The 18314-nt window shown below is 58.3% G+C and overlaps 1 protein-coding gene across 2 annotated transcripts; it reads right to left on the reverse strand.

The window, feature by feature from the left end:
* Positions 1-5072: 5072 nt before the first annotated feature.
* Positions 5073-17713, reverse strand: HR (HR lysine demethylase and nuclear receptor corepressor). Of its 2 annotated transcripts, XM_060101328.1 has the most exons (18): positions 17102-17713; positions 15616-16363; positions 14226-14376; positions 13960-14147; positions 12349-12513; positions 11387-11476; positions 11092-11207; positions 10159-10240; positions 9600-9763; positions 9247-9483; positions 8883-9048; positions 8610-8679; positions 8299-8429; positions 8058-8177; positions 7844-7959; positions 5804-5968; positions 5273-5401; positions 5073-5135 (listed from the first exon to the last, which is right to left on the reverse strand). In XM_060101328.1, exons 1-18 carry the CDS (start codon positions 17711-17713, stop codon positions 5073-5075), a joined length of 3513 nt encoding a protein of 1170 aa, XP_059957311.1. The 2 variants fall into 2 exon arrangements, with proteins under 2 accessions (XP_059957311.1, XP_059957312.1); XM_060101329.1 differs by lacking the exon at positions 5804-5968.
* Positions 17714-18314: the final 601 nt, after the last annotated feature.

Genomic DNA, 18314 nt, shown 5'->3' on the forward strand with positions numbered 1-18314 from the left:
GACATATAATGGAAAGTCAACTGATTTATAAGCCAAGGACTAAAAGATTGGTTTGGGCATGAGATGTTACAGGCGCTCAGAGGAATGAGGGAGCAGAGCTGGGATGCTCAAGGTGTGCCTGGCGATGAAAGGCGGGATTTGGAGCAGAGATCAGCCTGCCCAGCCTTCAGTATTCTCCCGGCCCCCTGCCTGCCGCATTTCCCTCGCAGGGTCAGGGCCCTCTCCCCTGCGGGGGCCGGGTCCTGCTCTTTGTTGTCCACCCCCACCCCCGCCCCCGCAGTTAACGGAGCCCTGGGATATTGAGAGATGGTGTGTGGGTTGATTTGGGGAGCTCCTGCTTCCCCCGCCGCCTGATCTTTCCTCCTCAGAGCTTCCTTTAACCTCCTCCCAGGACAGGAAGGCAGGGCCAGCTGGAATGAAGCTGAAATCAGCCAAGTCTGAGCTCTTCAGCCCCAGTGAGGGCTCCCCTTTCCCTCCTGCTGGCTTTGGGCATGTCCCTTTTGGGGGAACAGTAGCTTGGTGGAGCAGACAAAGCGCTGGACTTGGAGCTGGATGCCCAGCCACTGCTCCCTGGCTGGCTCTGTACCCTGAATAAGTTGTGGGCCTGTTCGCTCATCCTGTATGCTCCTAACAGCTCTTCCTTCCCAGGACTGTCGGGAAGGTGAGACATCATGAGAGGAGCTCTGTGGGCTGTCTGGCGAGGGTCACCACCACCAGGCAGCCCACCAACCCTCCAGGCTGGGCCCTCCTGGCCACAGCACTTGTTGCTACCACACAAAGGTGCATTTTCATGAAAGGTGCCTACAGGGCCACCATGAACTAGACCTACTCTCGGGAATTCCAGCCACACCAGATCAGCCTCCTCAGGCCCTTCTCACATACTGAACTTACTGCAAGGTCCCTGGAGGCAGGGTGCTGGATTAGGCTGTGGAGTATCCCCGGGGGACCCGCAACCTTTTGAGGCACTTGGTGAACGCTGCTGCCCCTACCCCTATCCAAGACCTGTCACGTCCCAAACAACTGAACTCACAGGGCTGAAGTCAGGCCCCCAGGACTGCAGAGCAACTTGTCGATGTATTTGCCGCACATATATGCGTGCGTGCGTGTGCGTGTGTGTGTTTAGACCTTGCTTTTCCCATCTGTGAAGTAGGGACAGTGTTAGTCCCAGACTCCTTTCTGCCTCCCAGGGATGATTTGAGAGAGAGTGAGGTCATGTCTGGGCAGGGCTCTGAGAGTCTCAGAGGCAGCCTAAGATAAATACCAGATGTCCTAACTGACCAGAAGAGCAAAGGCTGCAGCAGACCGTGTCTCCACTCCCCCCATTATCACTGGGAAAAGCGCTCCTCTCCTGTTAAGTGGACCTAATCACCCCTGTGGTGAAGAGCACATGAGAAACTTGAAAACCAGTTGTAAACTGTGAAGGGCCCCACGGGCAGAGGGCCCTTGAGGGGGTGTACCCAGGCCTTGGCAGATTCTGAGGGGGACAACAGAAAGTAGACTTTCTCAAGGTGCTGGGAGACAGAACACACACCAGACTGAGTCAGGAGAGACCCCAAGACAGAACTGGAAAAGCCAAGGGAGGGAGGGGGTCTGAGATAGAAACTTCCAGAACCGGAAACAAAGGTAGGTCTCCATCAGGTTTGCTCTGCATCCTCCTTTCCCACAGTGGCTGAGCAGCACAGTGGACAGAAGTGGCTGAACCGGTTGGCCCCGCGGTGCAGTGCTCCCAGCACCCACAGGAGCCAGGCCTGAGCCAGCCCTTTTGGGGCCTGTGGACACACGTGCATGGGAACAGGAAGGCAGTATAGGCAACCTCAGAAACAGGCCAGGCAGGCAGGGTGGGGCAAGGGTGTCTGTGAGGCTAAAGTCATTGAGGGAGCAGCAGCCCTGGCCCTGGACAAAGCAGGAAGGGTGAGGAGGCTAGTAGCCCAGAGTACGGGGAGGAGGAGGTCTGGCTTCAGCCTGTGCCCTGCCACTAGCTTGCTGGGTGACCTTGCGGGAGCCACATCTACCCTCTAGGCCATCTGTTAGGTGGATGGGTGGATCCTAAAACAGAAAACTGGTGAAATCCCAATAAAATCTGTTGTTTAGCTAACGGTAGTGTTAATATCAATTTCTTACGTTTCGATCACTGTGCCACAGTTCTATAAGATGTTACGGATGAAGGGTAACTGGGAACTCTCTGTAGTATCTTTGTGACTCAACTGGAAACCTCAAATCATTTCAAAATTAAAAGTCTAAAAAAAAAAATAGGACTTCCCTAGCGATCCTAGTGATTAAGACTCGGCGCTCTCAACTGCCTAGGGCCCGGAGTCCCCACCTGGACAGGTTTCATTCCCAGGTCGAGTTCTGAAACATTTGGCCCACCTGCTGCTCGCTAGGAGCCAGACCCAATATGCCCTCAAGGGTGCTGTGACCTGCCATGAAAGGGGAGGCCTCAAAGAGGTTTGGAGGGGAGAGGGGGCCTGTTCCGGGGCCATCGGCATCTTCCCACAGGAAGGACCCCGTGTTTGGGGTTCTGGAGTGACATCAGGACACGGCTATACAAGGTGAAATGTAGGTTAGGATGGGTCACTCCGTGCCACTTGGAACGTGATCAGCTCTGAAGTGCATGTACCAGAAGGAGGAGGACAGAGGGGACAGCAAGCCCATCTGCAAAATCCATTAACACGAAGACTGTAATGTAAATGAGGCGGCTTAAGTCAGGAAACTTGGTTCAAGTCCCAATTCTGCCACTAAAATTGCTGGGTGACCTTGGGTGACACACTTAACCCCGGCCTGCCTGTTTCCTCTTCTGTAAAATGGAAATAAGTAATATCGACCCCAAAGTTGTGATAAGGGATTCAGTGAGATCCCTGGCACATAAAGTGCAGTAGTTCCTTAATTTTTTCTTTTTGCTTTATTTCCTATCCTGTGGAAAAAAATGAAAATAACCTAGCTTTGCAAACAATGAAGAAACTTAACTTTTTAAAAAATGAGAGATGATTATGGAAATCACTGCCAAGCCACTTAAGGGAATATATACAGCCATTTAAAATAAAGGTTAGGGGCTTCCCTGGTGGCGCAGTGGTTGAGAGTCCGCCTGCCAATGCAGGGGACACGGGTTCGTGCCCCGGTCTGGGAAGATCCCACATGCCGTGGAGCGGCCAGGCCCGTGAGCCATGGCTGCTGAGCCTGCGCGTCCGGAGCCTGTGCTCCGCAACGGGAGAGGCCACAACAGTGAGAGGCCCGCGTACCGCAAAAAAAAAAATAAATAAAATAAAATAAAATAAAATAAAGGTTAGATAGCAACCCAGGAAATGATCACAATACAGTTTTACAGAAGGAAACCCAGCATGGCTTCCCTGGTGGCGCAGTGGTTAAGAATCAGCCTGCCAGTGCAGAAGACATGCGTTCGAGCCCTGTTCTGGGAAGATCCCCCATGCCGCGGAGCAACTAAGCCCGTGCTCCACAACTACTGAAGCCTGCGCTCTAGAGGCCGTGTTCTGCAACAAGAGAAGCCACCGCGATGAGAAGCCCGCACACCGCAACGAAGAGTAGCCCCCACTCTCCGCAACTAGAGAAAGCCCACGCGCAGCAACCAAGACCCAACACAGCCAAAAATAAATTAATAAAATAATAAATAAATTTAAAAAACAAAACAAAACAGGAAACCCAGTACAAAGCACCCCAATTCAACCATGTGTAAAACAGGTCCCTGGAGAACAGACTAAAGGAAATACACCAAAAGACTAATAGTGGTTGGATTGGAGGTGAGTGGAGGTGGGTCTACAGGTTTCTTTTTCTTATTTTCTAAATGTTCTGAAAGTATATTAAATTTATAATTACAAAAATTTATTTCATAAAACATTCCCTGAACCACTGCAGGAACAACTGTAACACGAGTTGGAGGATGTTGTGGTGAGATGTACAAAGGCAGGGGAGTGGGTGGAGTCACACCAGAGGGTCCCAGGGGTAGGGAGGGGCTGTCAGCTGTCTCAGGCAACCGGCCAGTGGGCATGGGGCTGGCCATGGTTACCGAGGGCAGAAGGCTGGGCAGGGGCTCTCCCGGGCCAGACTCCCGGAGCTCCAGGTCAGGTCAGACAGGAGAGATGGGGTAGCCTGGAGTTCGTGGGGAGAGTGAGGGTTCCAGAATCTCTGGTGCCACACAGGGAGATGGCCTTGCTGCTGTGGCCCAGACCTCTGCCTTGCCCGCTGTCGCTGTCAGGAGTATCCTCAAGGGCAGCCCCCTTGGAAGGCTCCACCTGCTTCTCTGCGGGAGGGAGGGACCCTGCCCCCCACCCTAAGAAGAACAGGCAGGGGTGTTTGAGGTCCCCGTCACCACAGCCTCAGCCCCCTCCCACCCTGCTCCATTTCCACGTGTCCCCTCCCTCCCCAGTCCATGTGGCCTGCAGGAGCACGGCCAACCACACTGCAGCATTCACAAAACAACAGCCTTTAATGGAAATCAAGAAGGAAGGCGGCGAGAGGAGGGTGCAGGGATGGGGCCTCGCCCATAGCAACCCCTCCAGCCAAGCCTGGGTAGTGGCCTGATACTGCCCCCTCCCCACATTTCACAGCTCTCCGGCAAGAGGGCAGGATGTCGGTAGCCCTTGTCCAGCACGCCTGCGGTGCAAAGGGCCGCCCGGGAGCTCAGGAGGATGTGGGTGGTATAAGCAGAGCTCGGGCACAGGTAAGACAGCAGGAGATGAAGCAGCAGCAGCAGGTGTTGCTTAAGCCAGAATGATTTCCGAGGTCCCCCAAGGAAGGGCTCTTCGTCTCCTGGGTTGGCGGGCAGGGGTTGGAGGGAGCCGGTCACCCCCAGTGTGAGTCTGGTACCATGGAGAGGAGCTCGGGCCGGAGCAAGTGCCAGCCTGCAAAGGGCAGGTGCGAGCTTCAGTGGCACTGTGGTTGTCAGCCTTAGGGCCCAGGTCAGGGGCAGGGAACGGGGTGCCCTGCTTGTGTCCAGAGTGGTGCTTGCGGGATTGAGCAGAAGTCCCCAAGTTCCCGGTGCCATTCTCTGCTGAAGCTGTGGCTGGGCTGAGCACTGGTCTGCCTGCTCCCAACCCCTACCCCAGACACCTGGGATCCCCCTATTTAGCCTCTTGCAATGTTCCCACAGCCAACTTCACTGCTTGGAACACAGCCCAGTCCATCTAGGAGAAAAGGAGATGACAAGGAGTTTACAGTCACGCCCCGGGCTCTCCCTGCCGAGAACACCCTCCCTGGGTGCAGCTGTGCCGTGGGGGGAATTGGGCAGCACTCCCAGGCTCCTGGCCAGTGTCACACTCACCTGGGCATAAAGCAGGCGGCAGTCAGGGGGCAGGCTGGGCCCCTGGTGGCAGAGCTTAGCAGAGAGGGCAGAGGTCTCGGGGGACAGGAAGTGCTGAGTGACACTCACTGTGCTGACCAGCCCCTGCACCTGTGCCAGGGAGGGGGCGGGCAGGAGGGTCAATGGGGACTCAGGATGACGCACCCTGCCCCACTGGTTCCTGAAGGCTGCTTCCCCAGATGACCCCCACCCAGCTCTCAGAGAGCAGAGGCCCTGGATCCAGCCCTAGCCACCCCCAAAGGGCGTGGCCAAAACCAGGCCAAGGGGATGCCAGAGACGGCACAAGCAGAGTGGGCACCCAAGGACACAACGCCCAGTTGGCTCGATGACTTCAAGACCACTAGGCTTCTCCTCTTCCCCGCAGTGGAGGCGTGACTTCCTGCTCTGCCTAGCTCCAGAGGGGAACTGAGAGGGACTGAGAACACGCTGGGGAATGCCTCCGATACTCTGAGCTCTCCGCAGGGCCCCCGCCTGCACGCGCCGGGGAAGCACCTGGTGGGGAGCCCCCGCGGGCACCAGCACGGCCTCTCCAGGGGCCTGCAGCAGAGTCCAGCAGCTCACACCCCACTCTTCCCGCAGGCGCCGCCGCAGCCCTGCGTCCAGGTAGCAGCTGCCCGGGGTGCCAGGCTCCAAGTTTCCCGCCCCGGCAGGGCACACCTCAAAGAAAAGGAGGAATGAGCAAGGCGGGAGGCTAGGGTGGGGCTGCAGGAAGATGGGGCATGGGCTGCCCAAAGGCCAGGGGCACAGGAAAGAGATGCAGGGGTCAAGTCTTGAAGGGCAGGGGGCGGACATAGGGGTGGGAGAGAAAGGAGCGGGATGGTGAAGGGCTGGGGTCGCTCAGGTTGGCAGAATAGAGATGTGGCTGCAAGGAGCTGAGAGGAAAGGATTAAGGGCTCTGAGGCTGGGGGTCTAAATCCCCGCTTTTCCCAGGGCTAGATGCCTTGAGTAGCCTCTGTGGCCCTGGCCCTGGGCCGTCTGCTCCCTCCTTCAAAGGGACCCCTGTCTCCAAAACCCAGGAAGACGTCCTGCATAACCTCAACTCATAAACTGTCTACACCAGGAGCTCTTAATTGTGGAGTCCTGTGAAGATCCTGAACTGTGTGCTACACTGTAGGTGAGCAGGTAGCTGTATGTCCCTGGGGAGACAATCCAAAGCATTCATCAGATTCTTCTAAGATCCCAGATCCAGAAAAGGCACAACCACAGGGAAGTTCTGACTCCCCAGTGGATGGACCGACCGGCTTGCCTGTCCAAGCTGAGGCCTCTGAAGCAGGCATAGCTTTGGGGGTCTTCACCGGCCCAACCAGAGCGGGGAGCTCCTTGGGTAGATGGGAACTCGTGGAGGCCAGGGCCCAAGGAACACCTGCAGAGGTGAACCCAGCATCGTGCTTCAGCTGCCCACCAGCTCCATCCAGCCCTTCAGCTAGAACTTCAGCAATTACTCCTGGGCTTAGGGCTCAGGCCTCCAAGACCAGGCCGTGGGAAGAGGGGGGCTGGTGAGTCAGGTTGGACCCTTAGGGTAACCCCAGGCGGGTGCCAAGGAAGTCCAACCTGGAACTAGAGCAGTGTTTCCCAGGCCACCCAGTGAGAACATGCCCCTCAGACCTTCCCGGTGAATTATCGGGTTTGGCTACGCGGGACTGCCCACAGCCAGCCACACCCAGATCAGACAAGGCCACCTATGTATGAAGGCGTGCTGCCGTCTGCGCCCCTCTGCGTGTTCCAGCACCTGCGTGCGTCCATCCAAGTGTGTGCATCTCCTGTGGGCAGGAGGGTGGCAGTGGACAGCCACATTGACACCTGCATGTCCGTGTGTGTGCATGTGCCTGAGCAGGGGTGACACTTGGTGGGCGTCCTTTCCCCAGGACAGTCAGGGCTCAGCTGGACTTTGGAACCCCGGGGCCTTGCCCACCTCCCGCTCACTCCCTCTTCTTCTCCTTCCCTGCCCCCTCTCCTGGCCCCGTGTCTCTCTCCACCTACCACGCTGCCCCCCCTTAGCCCTTCCTTTCTAGCACCTCAAAGGGCACCTCCTCATAAGGTGCAGATTTCCGAGAGGGGAGCAGTGGGACGGATTCCCAGGTGAGCTTCCTGTTGCCCTTCGGCCAGCCCCACCTGGAGCCTGCAGCAGGGAGGCTGCCTGCCCCCAGGGGTAGCACAGTGTAGCGACCCGGGCTGGGAACAGCCACAAGCTCAGGTCCCAGCTTTACCACTCAGCTTCAGTGTTCTCACCTGCAAAATGGGAAAGCAGCAGTACCTACTGCACGGGATGGTCGTGACAATTAACAGAGGTAATGTTCCCAAGGCCCTGAGCACAGTGCTCAGCCTGTGGCAGCTCTTGCTTCATTTCATCACTAGGTCCCCCACTTTCTGTGCGCCCCACCGCACACCTCTCAGGAGGGCCCAGTCTGCCTTCTCTGTACTAGTGGAATCCAGCTCACCTGAGGCAAGGGAGCGAGCACACGGGGCACACACACAGAGGGAGAGCTTCTGGGGCTGGAAGGGGAAGGGGAGAGCTCCCGGCTCCCTCCTCACCATCTGGAGAAAGCGGCGGATGCGCTGGGCGTCCTGTGCCCGGAACACGTGCCACACGGTGCTGACCTGGCTGCCCGGAGACCAAAGCCCCTCCCCATCCAGGGCTGAGAGGAAATCTGGGGGAGAAAGACGGCTCAGGAGGGCCCAGGGACAGCAGAGACGGCACCTCGCATCTACAGCTTGCGCCAACCCTTGCTTCCGGCCCAGGACGCACCTTTCTGTGTCCGGTGCCAGGCAGGCAGTGGGGCTTCAGCACGTACCAGGACACTGACCAGGTCGGTCACCTCCACACAGAGGTTCTTGGTCCCCAGATGCCCACACTGTGGGCTCACACCTGTATGGAGGTAGAGAAAAGACACTTGGGAATGGGCCCCAGGACCTCGGCACTGACGCACGTGTTCTCGGAGATGACAGGAAGGGGGTAGGGACTGGGCAGGAATGGAGTGGACACTCACCATAGGCCGCCCACAGCTGGGGCTCCAGTGGACGCAGGACAGAGCCCCAAGGGAGGTAGGAGGCCAGGTTGAGTTTCCCATGGCGGGCACAGTACTCTGGGAGTGGCAGGCTGGCAGCCAGGCTCTCTACCCTGTGTGTATGGGTGGGGGGGGGGGGTCACGCCCAGCAGGCTCAATCCAGGCACCGGAGACCCCGTCAAAGCCCCCAAAGCTAGAGTAACTTCCCAAGGCAAGCACAGAGCACTAAGCATCACAGGGCCAAGGAGGAGAGGCAGGGAGGCCCGGCCAGCCAGCCCTACGGCACCACACACCTGCTGGTGTCCTCGTCCCCCAGAGCTCTGTGCAGCAGGAAGACCGAGCCCGCATCTGACTTTGGGCGAACTAGGGGAAGAGACAGGAAGGCCATTGGCCCGGGGAGGAGCCTCCTTGGCCCAGAGGCCCTGCTCCCGTGGCAGCAACAGAGTCCAGTTTCTGCTCTGGGCTCTGCTTCCAGCTGCCCCCAGGGTCACTCTGGGACTTCGATGTCCCCCCCCCCAGCATCATAGGGGCCCCCAGCTCCTCTTCCCCACATCAGGGATACTCACTCTCAGGCCGGGAGAAGCCCTCCCAGAACGTTGTGCTGCCCAGCCTTGCGGGCTGGGGAGGTCTGAGGGGGGTCAGTTCCTGCACCTGGCCTCCAAGCGCCCCTAGAGCTTCTGTCCCCCACAGGTGGCCTTGCAATGTCCCCTGAATCCCTGACACCAACACAGGCTGTAGTGGGAAAAGAAAGGGGAACACGGGGAGAATGGATGGGGTACCCAACATGGCCAGGCCGGGGCATGGTGTAGGGGCACCAGAACGGCGTGGGGACAGGCCCTGTTGTTCCCTCTGAGGGATGGACCGGGTCTGCCTGGGCCTCGGGATCAAGGCCCTGAGGGTAGGTGAGGCTGTGAGAGCTGGGAGCCTCACCTGGCCCTGCCTCCAGTGCTCCTGGAAGAGGTGGAAGCCTCGCGGAGGCCTGGGCTCCTGCAGCCACAGCAAAGCCCCAGGGGGAGGCAGCCGGGGCCGCACCGGTGAGAGGGGCAGGCCCAGGCCTTCGCGCAGGCCCGGCCTGGCCCGCAGCCCCGGCCCCAGGGCTCTCTCCTGAATCTTCCGTTCCACTACCTGCGCTATGATGCTGTCCAGGATGTTGGTGATGCGGTCGTCCTGCGGGGAGGGAGGGGCGGAGAGGCAGGCGTGCTCAGGACCTGCCTGACCCTGCAGGGAAGGCCAGCCCAGTTTTGGCCCCACGCCCCCAGCCCTCCCTTCGTGGCCTCGCTCACGCTGGGCAGGGCCGGAGTGACAGGAGCGAAGGCCATGTGTATCCGTTCGTGCCCCAAGCAGAGTTTGACAGCAGTGGAGGCCAGTAGTTCACAGAGAGAGGGACAAGGCAGGGGCCCTTGGCCAGCACGGTCCTCTGCCGGGGTCTCTCTGGAGTCTGGGGTCTCTGTTAGGAAGGAGAGTGGTGAGGGGCTTCACCTTTCTCTCGAGGCTCCATTGCCCACGTGCTCTTCCCTCCTCTCCCGGCGGAGTCTGCTCTGTCCTCACTGGCACTGACCATCTCAACTCTGGTCTGGATGCACTTGCCTCCCACCAGCTCTCCTGCCAGCGTGTCTAGGACCTCTCCAAAGGAGGGGCTCAGAACAGGGGTCTGGCTGGAGAGGGGTTAGGAGGCTTGTCCTAAATTTTATTTAGGTTTATTTTCTTTGGAATGACTTGACAAGAGAGATGGTGATGGGGGGTGCTGGGCGAATGGCTAAAGCCATTCCAATCTCTCTTGGGGATTCCAGCCTGGCTCAGCCTCCCCCGCACAGTCTGAGCAAGGCGCAGGGGGCTGCTCACCCTCTTTAATGTCCTTGGTCCTGTTGGTATCCCTGTTGCAGGAAGGTTGTGGAGTTGGGGGAGTTTTCTCCGTCGGCTCCTTCTGTTAAATCCAGCCGCCACCCCACCCCCCATCCAACCAGAGATTTAAAAATGGCAAATGCATCTCAATCCAATTCAACCCACAGGCATTAACAGTAGACTCAATGTTAAGTCCTAAAATCGTGTTTACAAGGAGTGAAATGTCATATGATACAATGTTAGGTGGAAAAAAGTTGCCCGTGGACTTATGCATACAGCACGATCTAAAGTATACTCAAAAGAGGCTGGAATAAATATATAGGCAAATGACTGGAAAGAAATATGTCAAAATGGTAACGGTGGTATTGTAAGCCACTGCTGTTTTCTTCCTTATTCTTGTCTGTATTTTCCAAATTTTCCACAGTGGGAATGTGTACGGTGCCTGGCACACAAAAGGCATTTGATAAATCCTCTCTTGAATAAATGACTTTTATAATAAAAACATGAACTTCATAAAAACTTTGTGAAATGCACACTGAGCACCTGCTCTGTGTCAGGTGCGGGGAATACTGAGAAGGTGGGCCGACACTCCACCTGTAGGAGCCTGCGCCTGGGAAGTGGAAAGACAGGACTCCAGCAGCTCTAGCAAGATGCTGGAATGAGCACAAAGAGGGTGGGACCTCCAGGCAGACAGAGAGTGAGGACTGCTGCTGGGCGGGGTGGGGGGAGGTGGGGCAGAGGCTGGAGCTCACTCCATGGATCCTCATCCCCAGGGGAAGAAGAGAAGAAGCCTGATTTCACCCAGCTTCCATGTCCCTCATCATTCCCCTCAAAAGAGAAGGACCAAACCCTGCCAAAGTTAGGAATGTGCAGACACACCGCCTAATCCTGGGGCGCACCAGCCAGTGCCCTGTCCCGTGCCCTGCTTCTTACCTGCTGGCCCCCATCCCCAGGGGTCCACACCCGGGCATCAGCTTGGCAGGGGCAGTGCCCCCGGATGTCAAACTTGACCCAGACCTGGTGCATTGCAGTGCTCAATTCTGCCAAAGCTGTGAGGGGGAGAGGGGAGATGGAATTTGCCAGTGACTGCAGACAGGGGGCCACTTCCATGTCGCTTGGCCTCATCAACCAGGAGAGCATGGGATCAGGCCTGAGGGGCATCCAAACAGGAAGCTGGTCTCCCCCAGGACCTGCCCTCTGTACGCCCCACCCCTCCAAGAAGGCTCACCCTGGCTGGAGACAAACTGGGTGAGCATCAGGGAACAGGCACTGTGCCCAGCCTCCTGGGTACACTTCTCCATGGACTGTTCCTGAGAGCCTGTTGGGGGTAGGAAAGGAGAAGCTGCAGGTCAGGAGATCAAGATAAACCCAGGTTAAGGTCAGGGAAGAGGAGCAAGGGCACGATATCCAAATCGGGGACCTTGAGAATCTACAAAACATGGGCTTTCTGGGAAACCTGAGTTCCCTAGTGACATAGGATCCTTTGCTTGCAGAACGCAGAGGCGTTAATATGCTGAGTGCGTTGCAAGATGCGAGACAATCATGTAGAATATGGTGTTCCGAAAAGTTTCTGACTCTGGAACTCTTTTTGGCCATGTCTATTGGAACACTGGGAAATTTCAAGTGTTGAGGTGGCGGAATTGAGCCAAGGGAGAGAAAGCTGAGAACCTTGAAGAGAGCAGGACTTGGAATCAGAAGACCTGCCTTTAAATCCTGGGCCCAACACTTACGAGCTGTGTGACCTTGCACAAGTCACTTAACCTCTCTGAGTTTTTCTCATCTGGAAAACGGAGGCCATAATACCTACTTCACAGCGTTGTCAGGTTTAAAAAGGTGCAAGCTGAACAAGGTGAGAGATAGAGAGTAGGCACTCGGCTTCTTTTAAGGATATGGGCATGGCCCTCTGATCTGGGGAGAGGAAAAGGTCTGCTCTAAAGGGCATTGAGCAGTGGTAGCTGAGGCTGCGGAGGGAGACTTTCTCAGGGAGCCACAGCCAAGAAATGACCATGAACTTTTTTTTTTTTTTTTTTTTTGCCATGCCACGTGGCATGCGGGATCTTAGTTCCCCAACCAGGTAGCGAACCCATGCCCCCTGCAGTGGAAGTGTAGTCTTAACCACTGGACTGCCGGGGAAGTCCCTGGCCACGAACTCTAGAGCAACCCTCCCGAAGCCCCCAGCTCCTTTCCTACCTTCTTTCTCCCTGGTCCTCCAAGCGCCCGCCATGCGACCACAGGCCACACACAGCCGGTGGCTGCAGCAGGGGCATCGCCAGTGGGTGTTGAAGAGTCCATGGTGGCAGCGGCTACAGCAACGTGGAATGCCTGGGTTGTCCTCTGTCCCGGCTGGCCCTTGGCCTGCTGATCACAGGAGAGAACAGGGTCAAAGGGGCCTCAAGTCAGTGGCCCCTTTGAGGACCTCATGTGGAAGGCCTCCAGGAAGGGATGGACACACAGGAGCAGTTTCCACTGAGGGGCTGCCCCAGAAGGGAGACAGGCTCCCTTGCAGGCACCCTTGAGTACTCGACAGCCCCTGTAAAGAACCTACTCGCTGCACCGTCCGTCTGCAGCCAACCCTCCCAGGCCAGTGCGGGCTGCACCTCCCCGGCGCCTGCCGCAGGGCTCCCTGAGCCACAGGACTCCCCAAACAGTCCTTCATCTCCCCAGCCCACAACACAGTGGTGTCTCCTCAGGGGATTCCTCTGTATCTCAGAAGAGGAAACCTTGGGAGGCTGCTCCTTCCCTCACCCAGAGTTTCAGACCAAGCCCTTGTTGGTAGGTGGGAGGTTGCCAGTGAGCACACGTTCATATATTCATCGACACACACTCGTCCCATCCAGGGCTGGGTGCTGGGGATTCAGAGCTGGTCAGGACCTGACACTTGCACTCCCAGCGCTCACATCACAAGGGGGGAGATGGGCCCATAAACATGGTAATGCTCCTGGCATCATGGGGTGGGTGCTAGAGTATGAGTGGGCTGGAAGGAGGAGGGTGGGGACAGCTGCACAAACGGCCCTGAGCGATGAGTAACTTTTCATTCACCAGGTAGGAATGGAAGGGAAGCGCGGTCCAGACAGAGAGAGCAAAGGGTGCCGAGGCCCGAGGGGGCGGACGAGCTCAGGTGAACCAAGAGGGCCGGGCAGACCGTGATGCTGTGTGCCGGGAACCGTGATGCGGTGTGCCGGGAATCGGAATCGGGGCGGAGGGGGAGGCAGGGTGGACAGGGGCTGGCTGTGAAAGGGGGAGGGGCTGGACTTCCTGGGACAAGAGGGAGCCACCACGGGGTTCCATCCAGGGAGTGACAAGACGGCAGGAGTGTCTTGGCATTCCCTGTGGAAGGGATGCAGGAGGGAGAGCCTGGAGCCAGAGGGATTAGCTGATTGCCTCCTCCCATCTCTAACCTCGGCCCCAGTGCTAGCAGCTTCCCAGGGCCCAACCGCCCTACCATCCCGGAAGCCTTCCTTCCCTTGCAAAGCTGCAGGGAGCTCCGCCCGACCCCCACCTCCCTCCCGGTGCCCTTGCAGACACTTGGCATTCAGTCTCATTTCCCCAGCAAGCCCAAAGCTCTTAGAGGGTTGGGCCAGACCAGGTTTTACACCTTGCCAACATCTCCCGTCCAGGCCAGAAACTGGAATACAAGTTGACTCAGCTGGGAATAAGGGCACAGTGGGGCAGGAGCTCTCCAGCGCTGGCAGCTGGTTGGTAGGCAGTGCTGGGGGAGGGAGGTCCCATGCTCCTGGTGAAAGCACTGACCACAGGACCGGGCTGTCCCGGGGTCCTGAACGCCTGGTGGGGCCTGCTCACCTTCCCGCTGGGCCCAGGCCAAGACCTCCCGCTCCCTCCGCAGCACGCGGCACAGTCGGTCTCCCAGAGCACTTAGCAGGTGCTTGGCGAGGCCCATGCTGAGCCCGGCCTCCTCCGGGCCAGACCCTCCTCCCTCGGAGCTGGCTGCTGAGTCTTCCTCCTGTGGCTGCTCCCCTCCCAGAGGCAATCTGGAGGTAGGGCAGAGGAAGGTGAGCAGGGAGCCCCACTGGGAGGATGCTGGGGGCAGCCAGGGGCAACAGACTCACCTGGGAACGGGCTGGGAGTGGCAGGCCGGCCCTCCCGCCTCACCAGCTGCCTGGGCACAGCTTTGGCACCGAGTCATGGCTGCCGGGGGAGCCACGCCACGTGTATCCTGGAGCCCTGGGTCCTGGAGGCTGGCCCTGATGTCTCGGGGTCCTGAGGGGACAATGTTGCTGGTCAGGAGGCTGGGCTTCCTGGGCTTCTGTGAACCCCAGGCCCTGCCTTAACACCCAGCCCGTCCCCACACACAGCCAGCCCTGCCCCTAGGCCCGGGCCTACGAGGCCTGATTCGGAACGAGGGAACCAGGCAGCTGGAAACGTCAAAAAGGCTGAGCCCGAACGTGGACTGACGGGCCAAGCTTGGGGCAGCTGGGACGCAGGATCCAGTCGGTGGAGACTTGGGTTAGCGCCGCCTCAGCCTCAGCGATCCCGTTGGCTGTGTGACAGTGTGAAGGGACGATCCCGACGTGGACGGAGGGCGATGGAAGGTGAGAAGGCCGGAGAGTTTCAACACAGGCCACAGGTGCAGTAACCCAAGAAGTCGGAGGGGCCTACAGCTTCCCAGCCCAGGCAGAGGCCTGGAGGAGCACAGACAGACCCATGCCAGGTACAGGGGTGCAAGACCAGCGAAAGAGTCCTGATCCAGGCCCAGCAGTCTGGGAGGCCAAGAAACCGAGGTGACCCCCAAGAACCGAGGCGATCCTGAAGAACCGAGGCTGGGGTCAGCAGCGCCAGAATCCTCCGTGAAGGGCAGAGCTTGACAGAGGGGTCCAAGAGGTGCCCAAGTCCTAACACTGGCAGAGTCCAAACTGAGTTCCCACGATACAGCTGGCCCAGAGAGTAGCTGCTTGTTCCTGAGGCAGGACAAGGGGTCCTTCAGGAGATGTAATCCCCCCGATGGGGGATTTGTGGGACAAGTAATCACAAAAGTGACTGTTCGTTGAGTACTTGCTAGGTGCCGTTTACGCGAATGATATTGTTTGATCTTTGCAGCACTGTTTATGGGGTAGGTGCTGTCTTTATCCCCATTTTATAGATGGAGCAACGGATTCCCAGAGAGGTGAAGTAACCAGCCCAAGATCACACAGCACCAATCAGCAAAGTCAGGAGCCAGGTATTCTGACTCCGGAGTCCACACTCTGAATCCTGTCATTATACTGTCACCAAAACGCCATGGCTCGGGAGAAGGCACACGAAAATAGGAGCCACATGCTGGACGGGTCTGGCCTGTACATGCTAAGGACTCCCAGAGAGCTATCCCATCCAGGTGGGCAATTGGACAGCTGGGTGTGAACCACTCATAAAAGACTTCTGATCCCACCTCCCTGCAAAGCCCCAGTCCCGGTGGCACCCTCCCAAGTAGGGACCCCTGCAGGCCCTCCCCTGTCCCCTTACCTCCGTGGTCATCACGCTGTTCAGCCTCTGCCTTGTTCCCAAATGATGAGTCCAGCGGCTCCTGCCAACCTCTGGCCCCCTGCCCCACACTGCCCGGGAAAGGGCCGGAGGGGCGCTTGGCAGCTGGGCTGCCCCCTGCTCCCTGGACCTCAGGGCTGCTCGCCCTCTTGAGGGCCCGCAGCTGGGCTGCTGGGCTTTCCTCCTCCCCAGAGCAGCTGCCTGGGCACCCAAACTGCTCAGAGTGTCGTGTGAGCCATGTCTTCTTCAGCTTGGTGTGATGGCTGGGCGGGCAGGCCCTGGGACCAGGGGCCTCGTTTGCTTCCTCGCTGGACTCACTCGGCCCACTGGTGCCCCCCTCCAGGTCCTTCCGGCACTTCCCACAGGGGCCAAGACCGCCATCTCTAGCTGGTGGGTGAGGTGAGCTACCGTCCACCTGGGTGGTAGGAGGCCCAGGAGAGGGGCACCTTGATATGGCTGATGGCCTCAGCTGGCACCCAAGGCTCCCGCCTCCCGGTACAGCCCAGACATTGCCATGAACCAGGCCTGGGGAACGAGTGGGCCACGGGGTCGGGGGAACAGGGTCTGGATGCCCCAGGACAAGGGGGCAAAGGTTCTGATGCCTGCCGACTCCTGACTCTCCAGTTCTCTGGAGATGCCCACCAGGGGCTGAGCCCAGCAGCCCAGGTCCCACAGTTACCAGTGGCTCCTTTGCCAGCCTGAGAATGCTTGGATCCTTGCGGTAAAAACCCTGAAGAGAGGAGAAGGGATTAAGCTCGTGCTGACTTTGCTTCCCAGTGCTTAAAAGCATGGGCAGAACTGACAGCCAGCGGGTGTGAGCCTGTGTGGCTTTAAGGGTTGTGAAAACACTGAAGAACATACTGGTTAATAGGCACTGGTCCCCTAACTGCCTCCGCCACAGCCCTGGCTACCCCAGACCCTTCCCCAGGATTTCTCAGGCCTCCCCATAATCCAGCAACTAAAGGCTTAATGCCTGGCACAGTCAAAGGTCCTCCAGGATCTATTCAGATTGTGTGATGCCGTGTACCACACTGGATTTAAAATATTTTACATCTCATCCCTGAGGTGACCCTGGGGGTCACTTGTGGGGGAGGTGCCAGAGGTACAGGCCATGGGGCCACCTGCCCATCCCACTCCCAGATACAAGGCCTTGTCTGCCCCTCCCACCAGGACGAGACCACACATTCTGAGGCCCCAGTTCCCAGGGCCTTGTTCTGGGTGGACAATGTGTGAGTCAATTCCTGAAATGGCCCAAAGGCAGGTGAGGCCTAATGAAATGGGTTTGCTCAGAAGAGGAATTGCTTGGGGTTGACTATGTCTGAGCTGACAGGTTCCTCCTCTGCCCGGGTACCACCTTATCTTTTCATCAAAATGGAAGGGCAGAGTGGTTTGGCCCCGGCAGGGTTGCTCAGGGGCCACTGAGCCCCGCTGCATGAGCCCCAGGTACCCTCTCGGCTCCAACACTCACCTTGCTGCCTAAGCTGAAGGCAGAGGGCACTTTGGGCTGGACTCCGGAGTACCCCCAGGGGTGTGGGGTCAGGGGCCAGTCACATGGACGCTCTGGGGGCAGGCTGGACACTAGGTAGGGTGGCAGGCAGCTGGGCACCCAGAAGGGAGCTTGCTCAAGGATCTTGGTCTCCAGAAGAAAGGGGCAGTGCAAGGGTCGGAAGGTCACAGGGTCACTCTTGGGAGGGCCACCGTTATGCTCCGGAATCAGTGGGCCGTAGCAAGGTGGGCACGCTGACCCACAGAATGCCAGCGGATGGGTAAGCATCGCCTCCTTCCAGCACAGCGCCTCCTTGCTGCCTGACCAGCTAGCCTTCCTCTCCCCATTCCGGGGACCTTTGCCCTCCACCAATGGGAGCGTGTCCTTTGGGCTCTGGGGGAAGCCAGGGGGGAGCCAGGAGCCTGGGGTGCTCAGGACACCCCTCCAGAAAGGAGCAGGCTCTCCCAGGCACAGTGCTGCAGGGCTCAGGCCATCTTGTGGTGGGGTATCCGGCTCTGGTCCCACGATGCCATTCTCAGGGGCTGTCTCCTCCCAGGCTGGGCTGTCCTTCAGGAAGCTGGGCGTACTCTCCATCACTCTCCTGCCCTCATGGGGCTCTCCCAGAGGGGGTCCCTGGAGCATAACCACCAAGGCATGAGCTGCTTAGGCACATACCTCAAGCACCCTACCGCCTGGTACAGAGTGGGCACTGCCCTGGCAGCCCCAAGGCACCCCAAACCAGTAAGACAAGTGACAACCTACAACTGGGCTCCACATTGCCTGCCACATGAGACTCGAGGGACCCGCCTGAGTGGGATGTTCCAGTGTGGGAGGTCATCCCTTCCCCTGAATGCCTGGAACTTGACAGCCCACCTGGGCCACAGCCCCTCAGTAGAGACTGCCGATTGTAGGATGACATGTCCTGGCCTTGTTGAGCCTGGAACTGGTCATGAGCCATGGGGAAGGACAGAGGGCAAGAGCCCAAAAGATGAGCTCCGTGGAAGGCACTGCACTGGGAGACAAGAAGGTTGGATCCTGGCCCTGATCCAGTCACCTGCTGTGTGACCTTGGGCAAGTCACGTCACTCCTCTGGTGCCCTTGTGTAAAATAGGGCTGGGAAATGGGCAGTCTCAGAAGCCTCTTCCCTGGGCTGCAGTTTCTGGTTCTGGGGGTGCTGCTTCCCCACCCCCAGCCC

The sequence above is a fragment of the Mesoplodon densirostris genome, chromosome 6 (genome assembly GCF_025265405.1).
Source record: "Mesoplodon densirostris isolate mMesDen1 chromosome 6, mMesDen1 primary haplotype, whole genome shotgun sequence".
In the NCBI taxonomy this organism is placed as follows: Eukaryota; Metazoa; Chordata; class Mammalia; order Artiodactyla; family Ziphiidae; genus Mesoplodon; species Mesoplodon densirostris.

Bases quoted from the DNA above. Each gene is read 5' to 3' on its own strand.
- HR (XM_060101328.1), bottom strand. From the start codon at position 17,713: ATGGAGAGTACGCCCAGCTTCCTGAAGGACAGCCCAGCCTGGGAGGAG. The intron at 8,430-8,609 runs GTGTGTGGTGCC...CCATACACACAG, and splicing joins GGGGACGAGGACACCAGCAG to GGTAGAGAGCCTGGCTGCCA. The intron at 5,969-7,843 runs GTGAGGAGGGAG...CTTTTCTTTGAG, and splicing joins TCCGCCGCTTTCTCCAGATG to GTGTGCCCTGCCGGGGCGGG.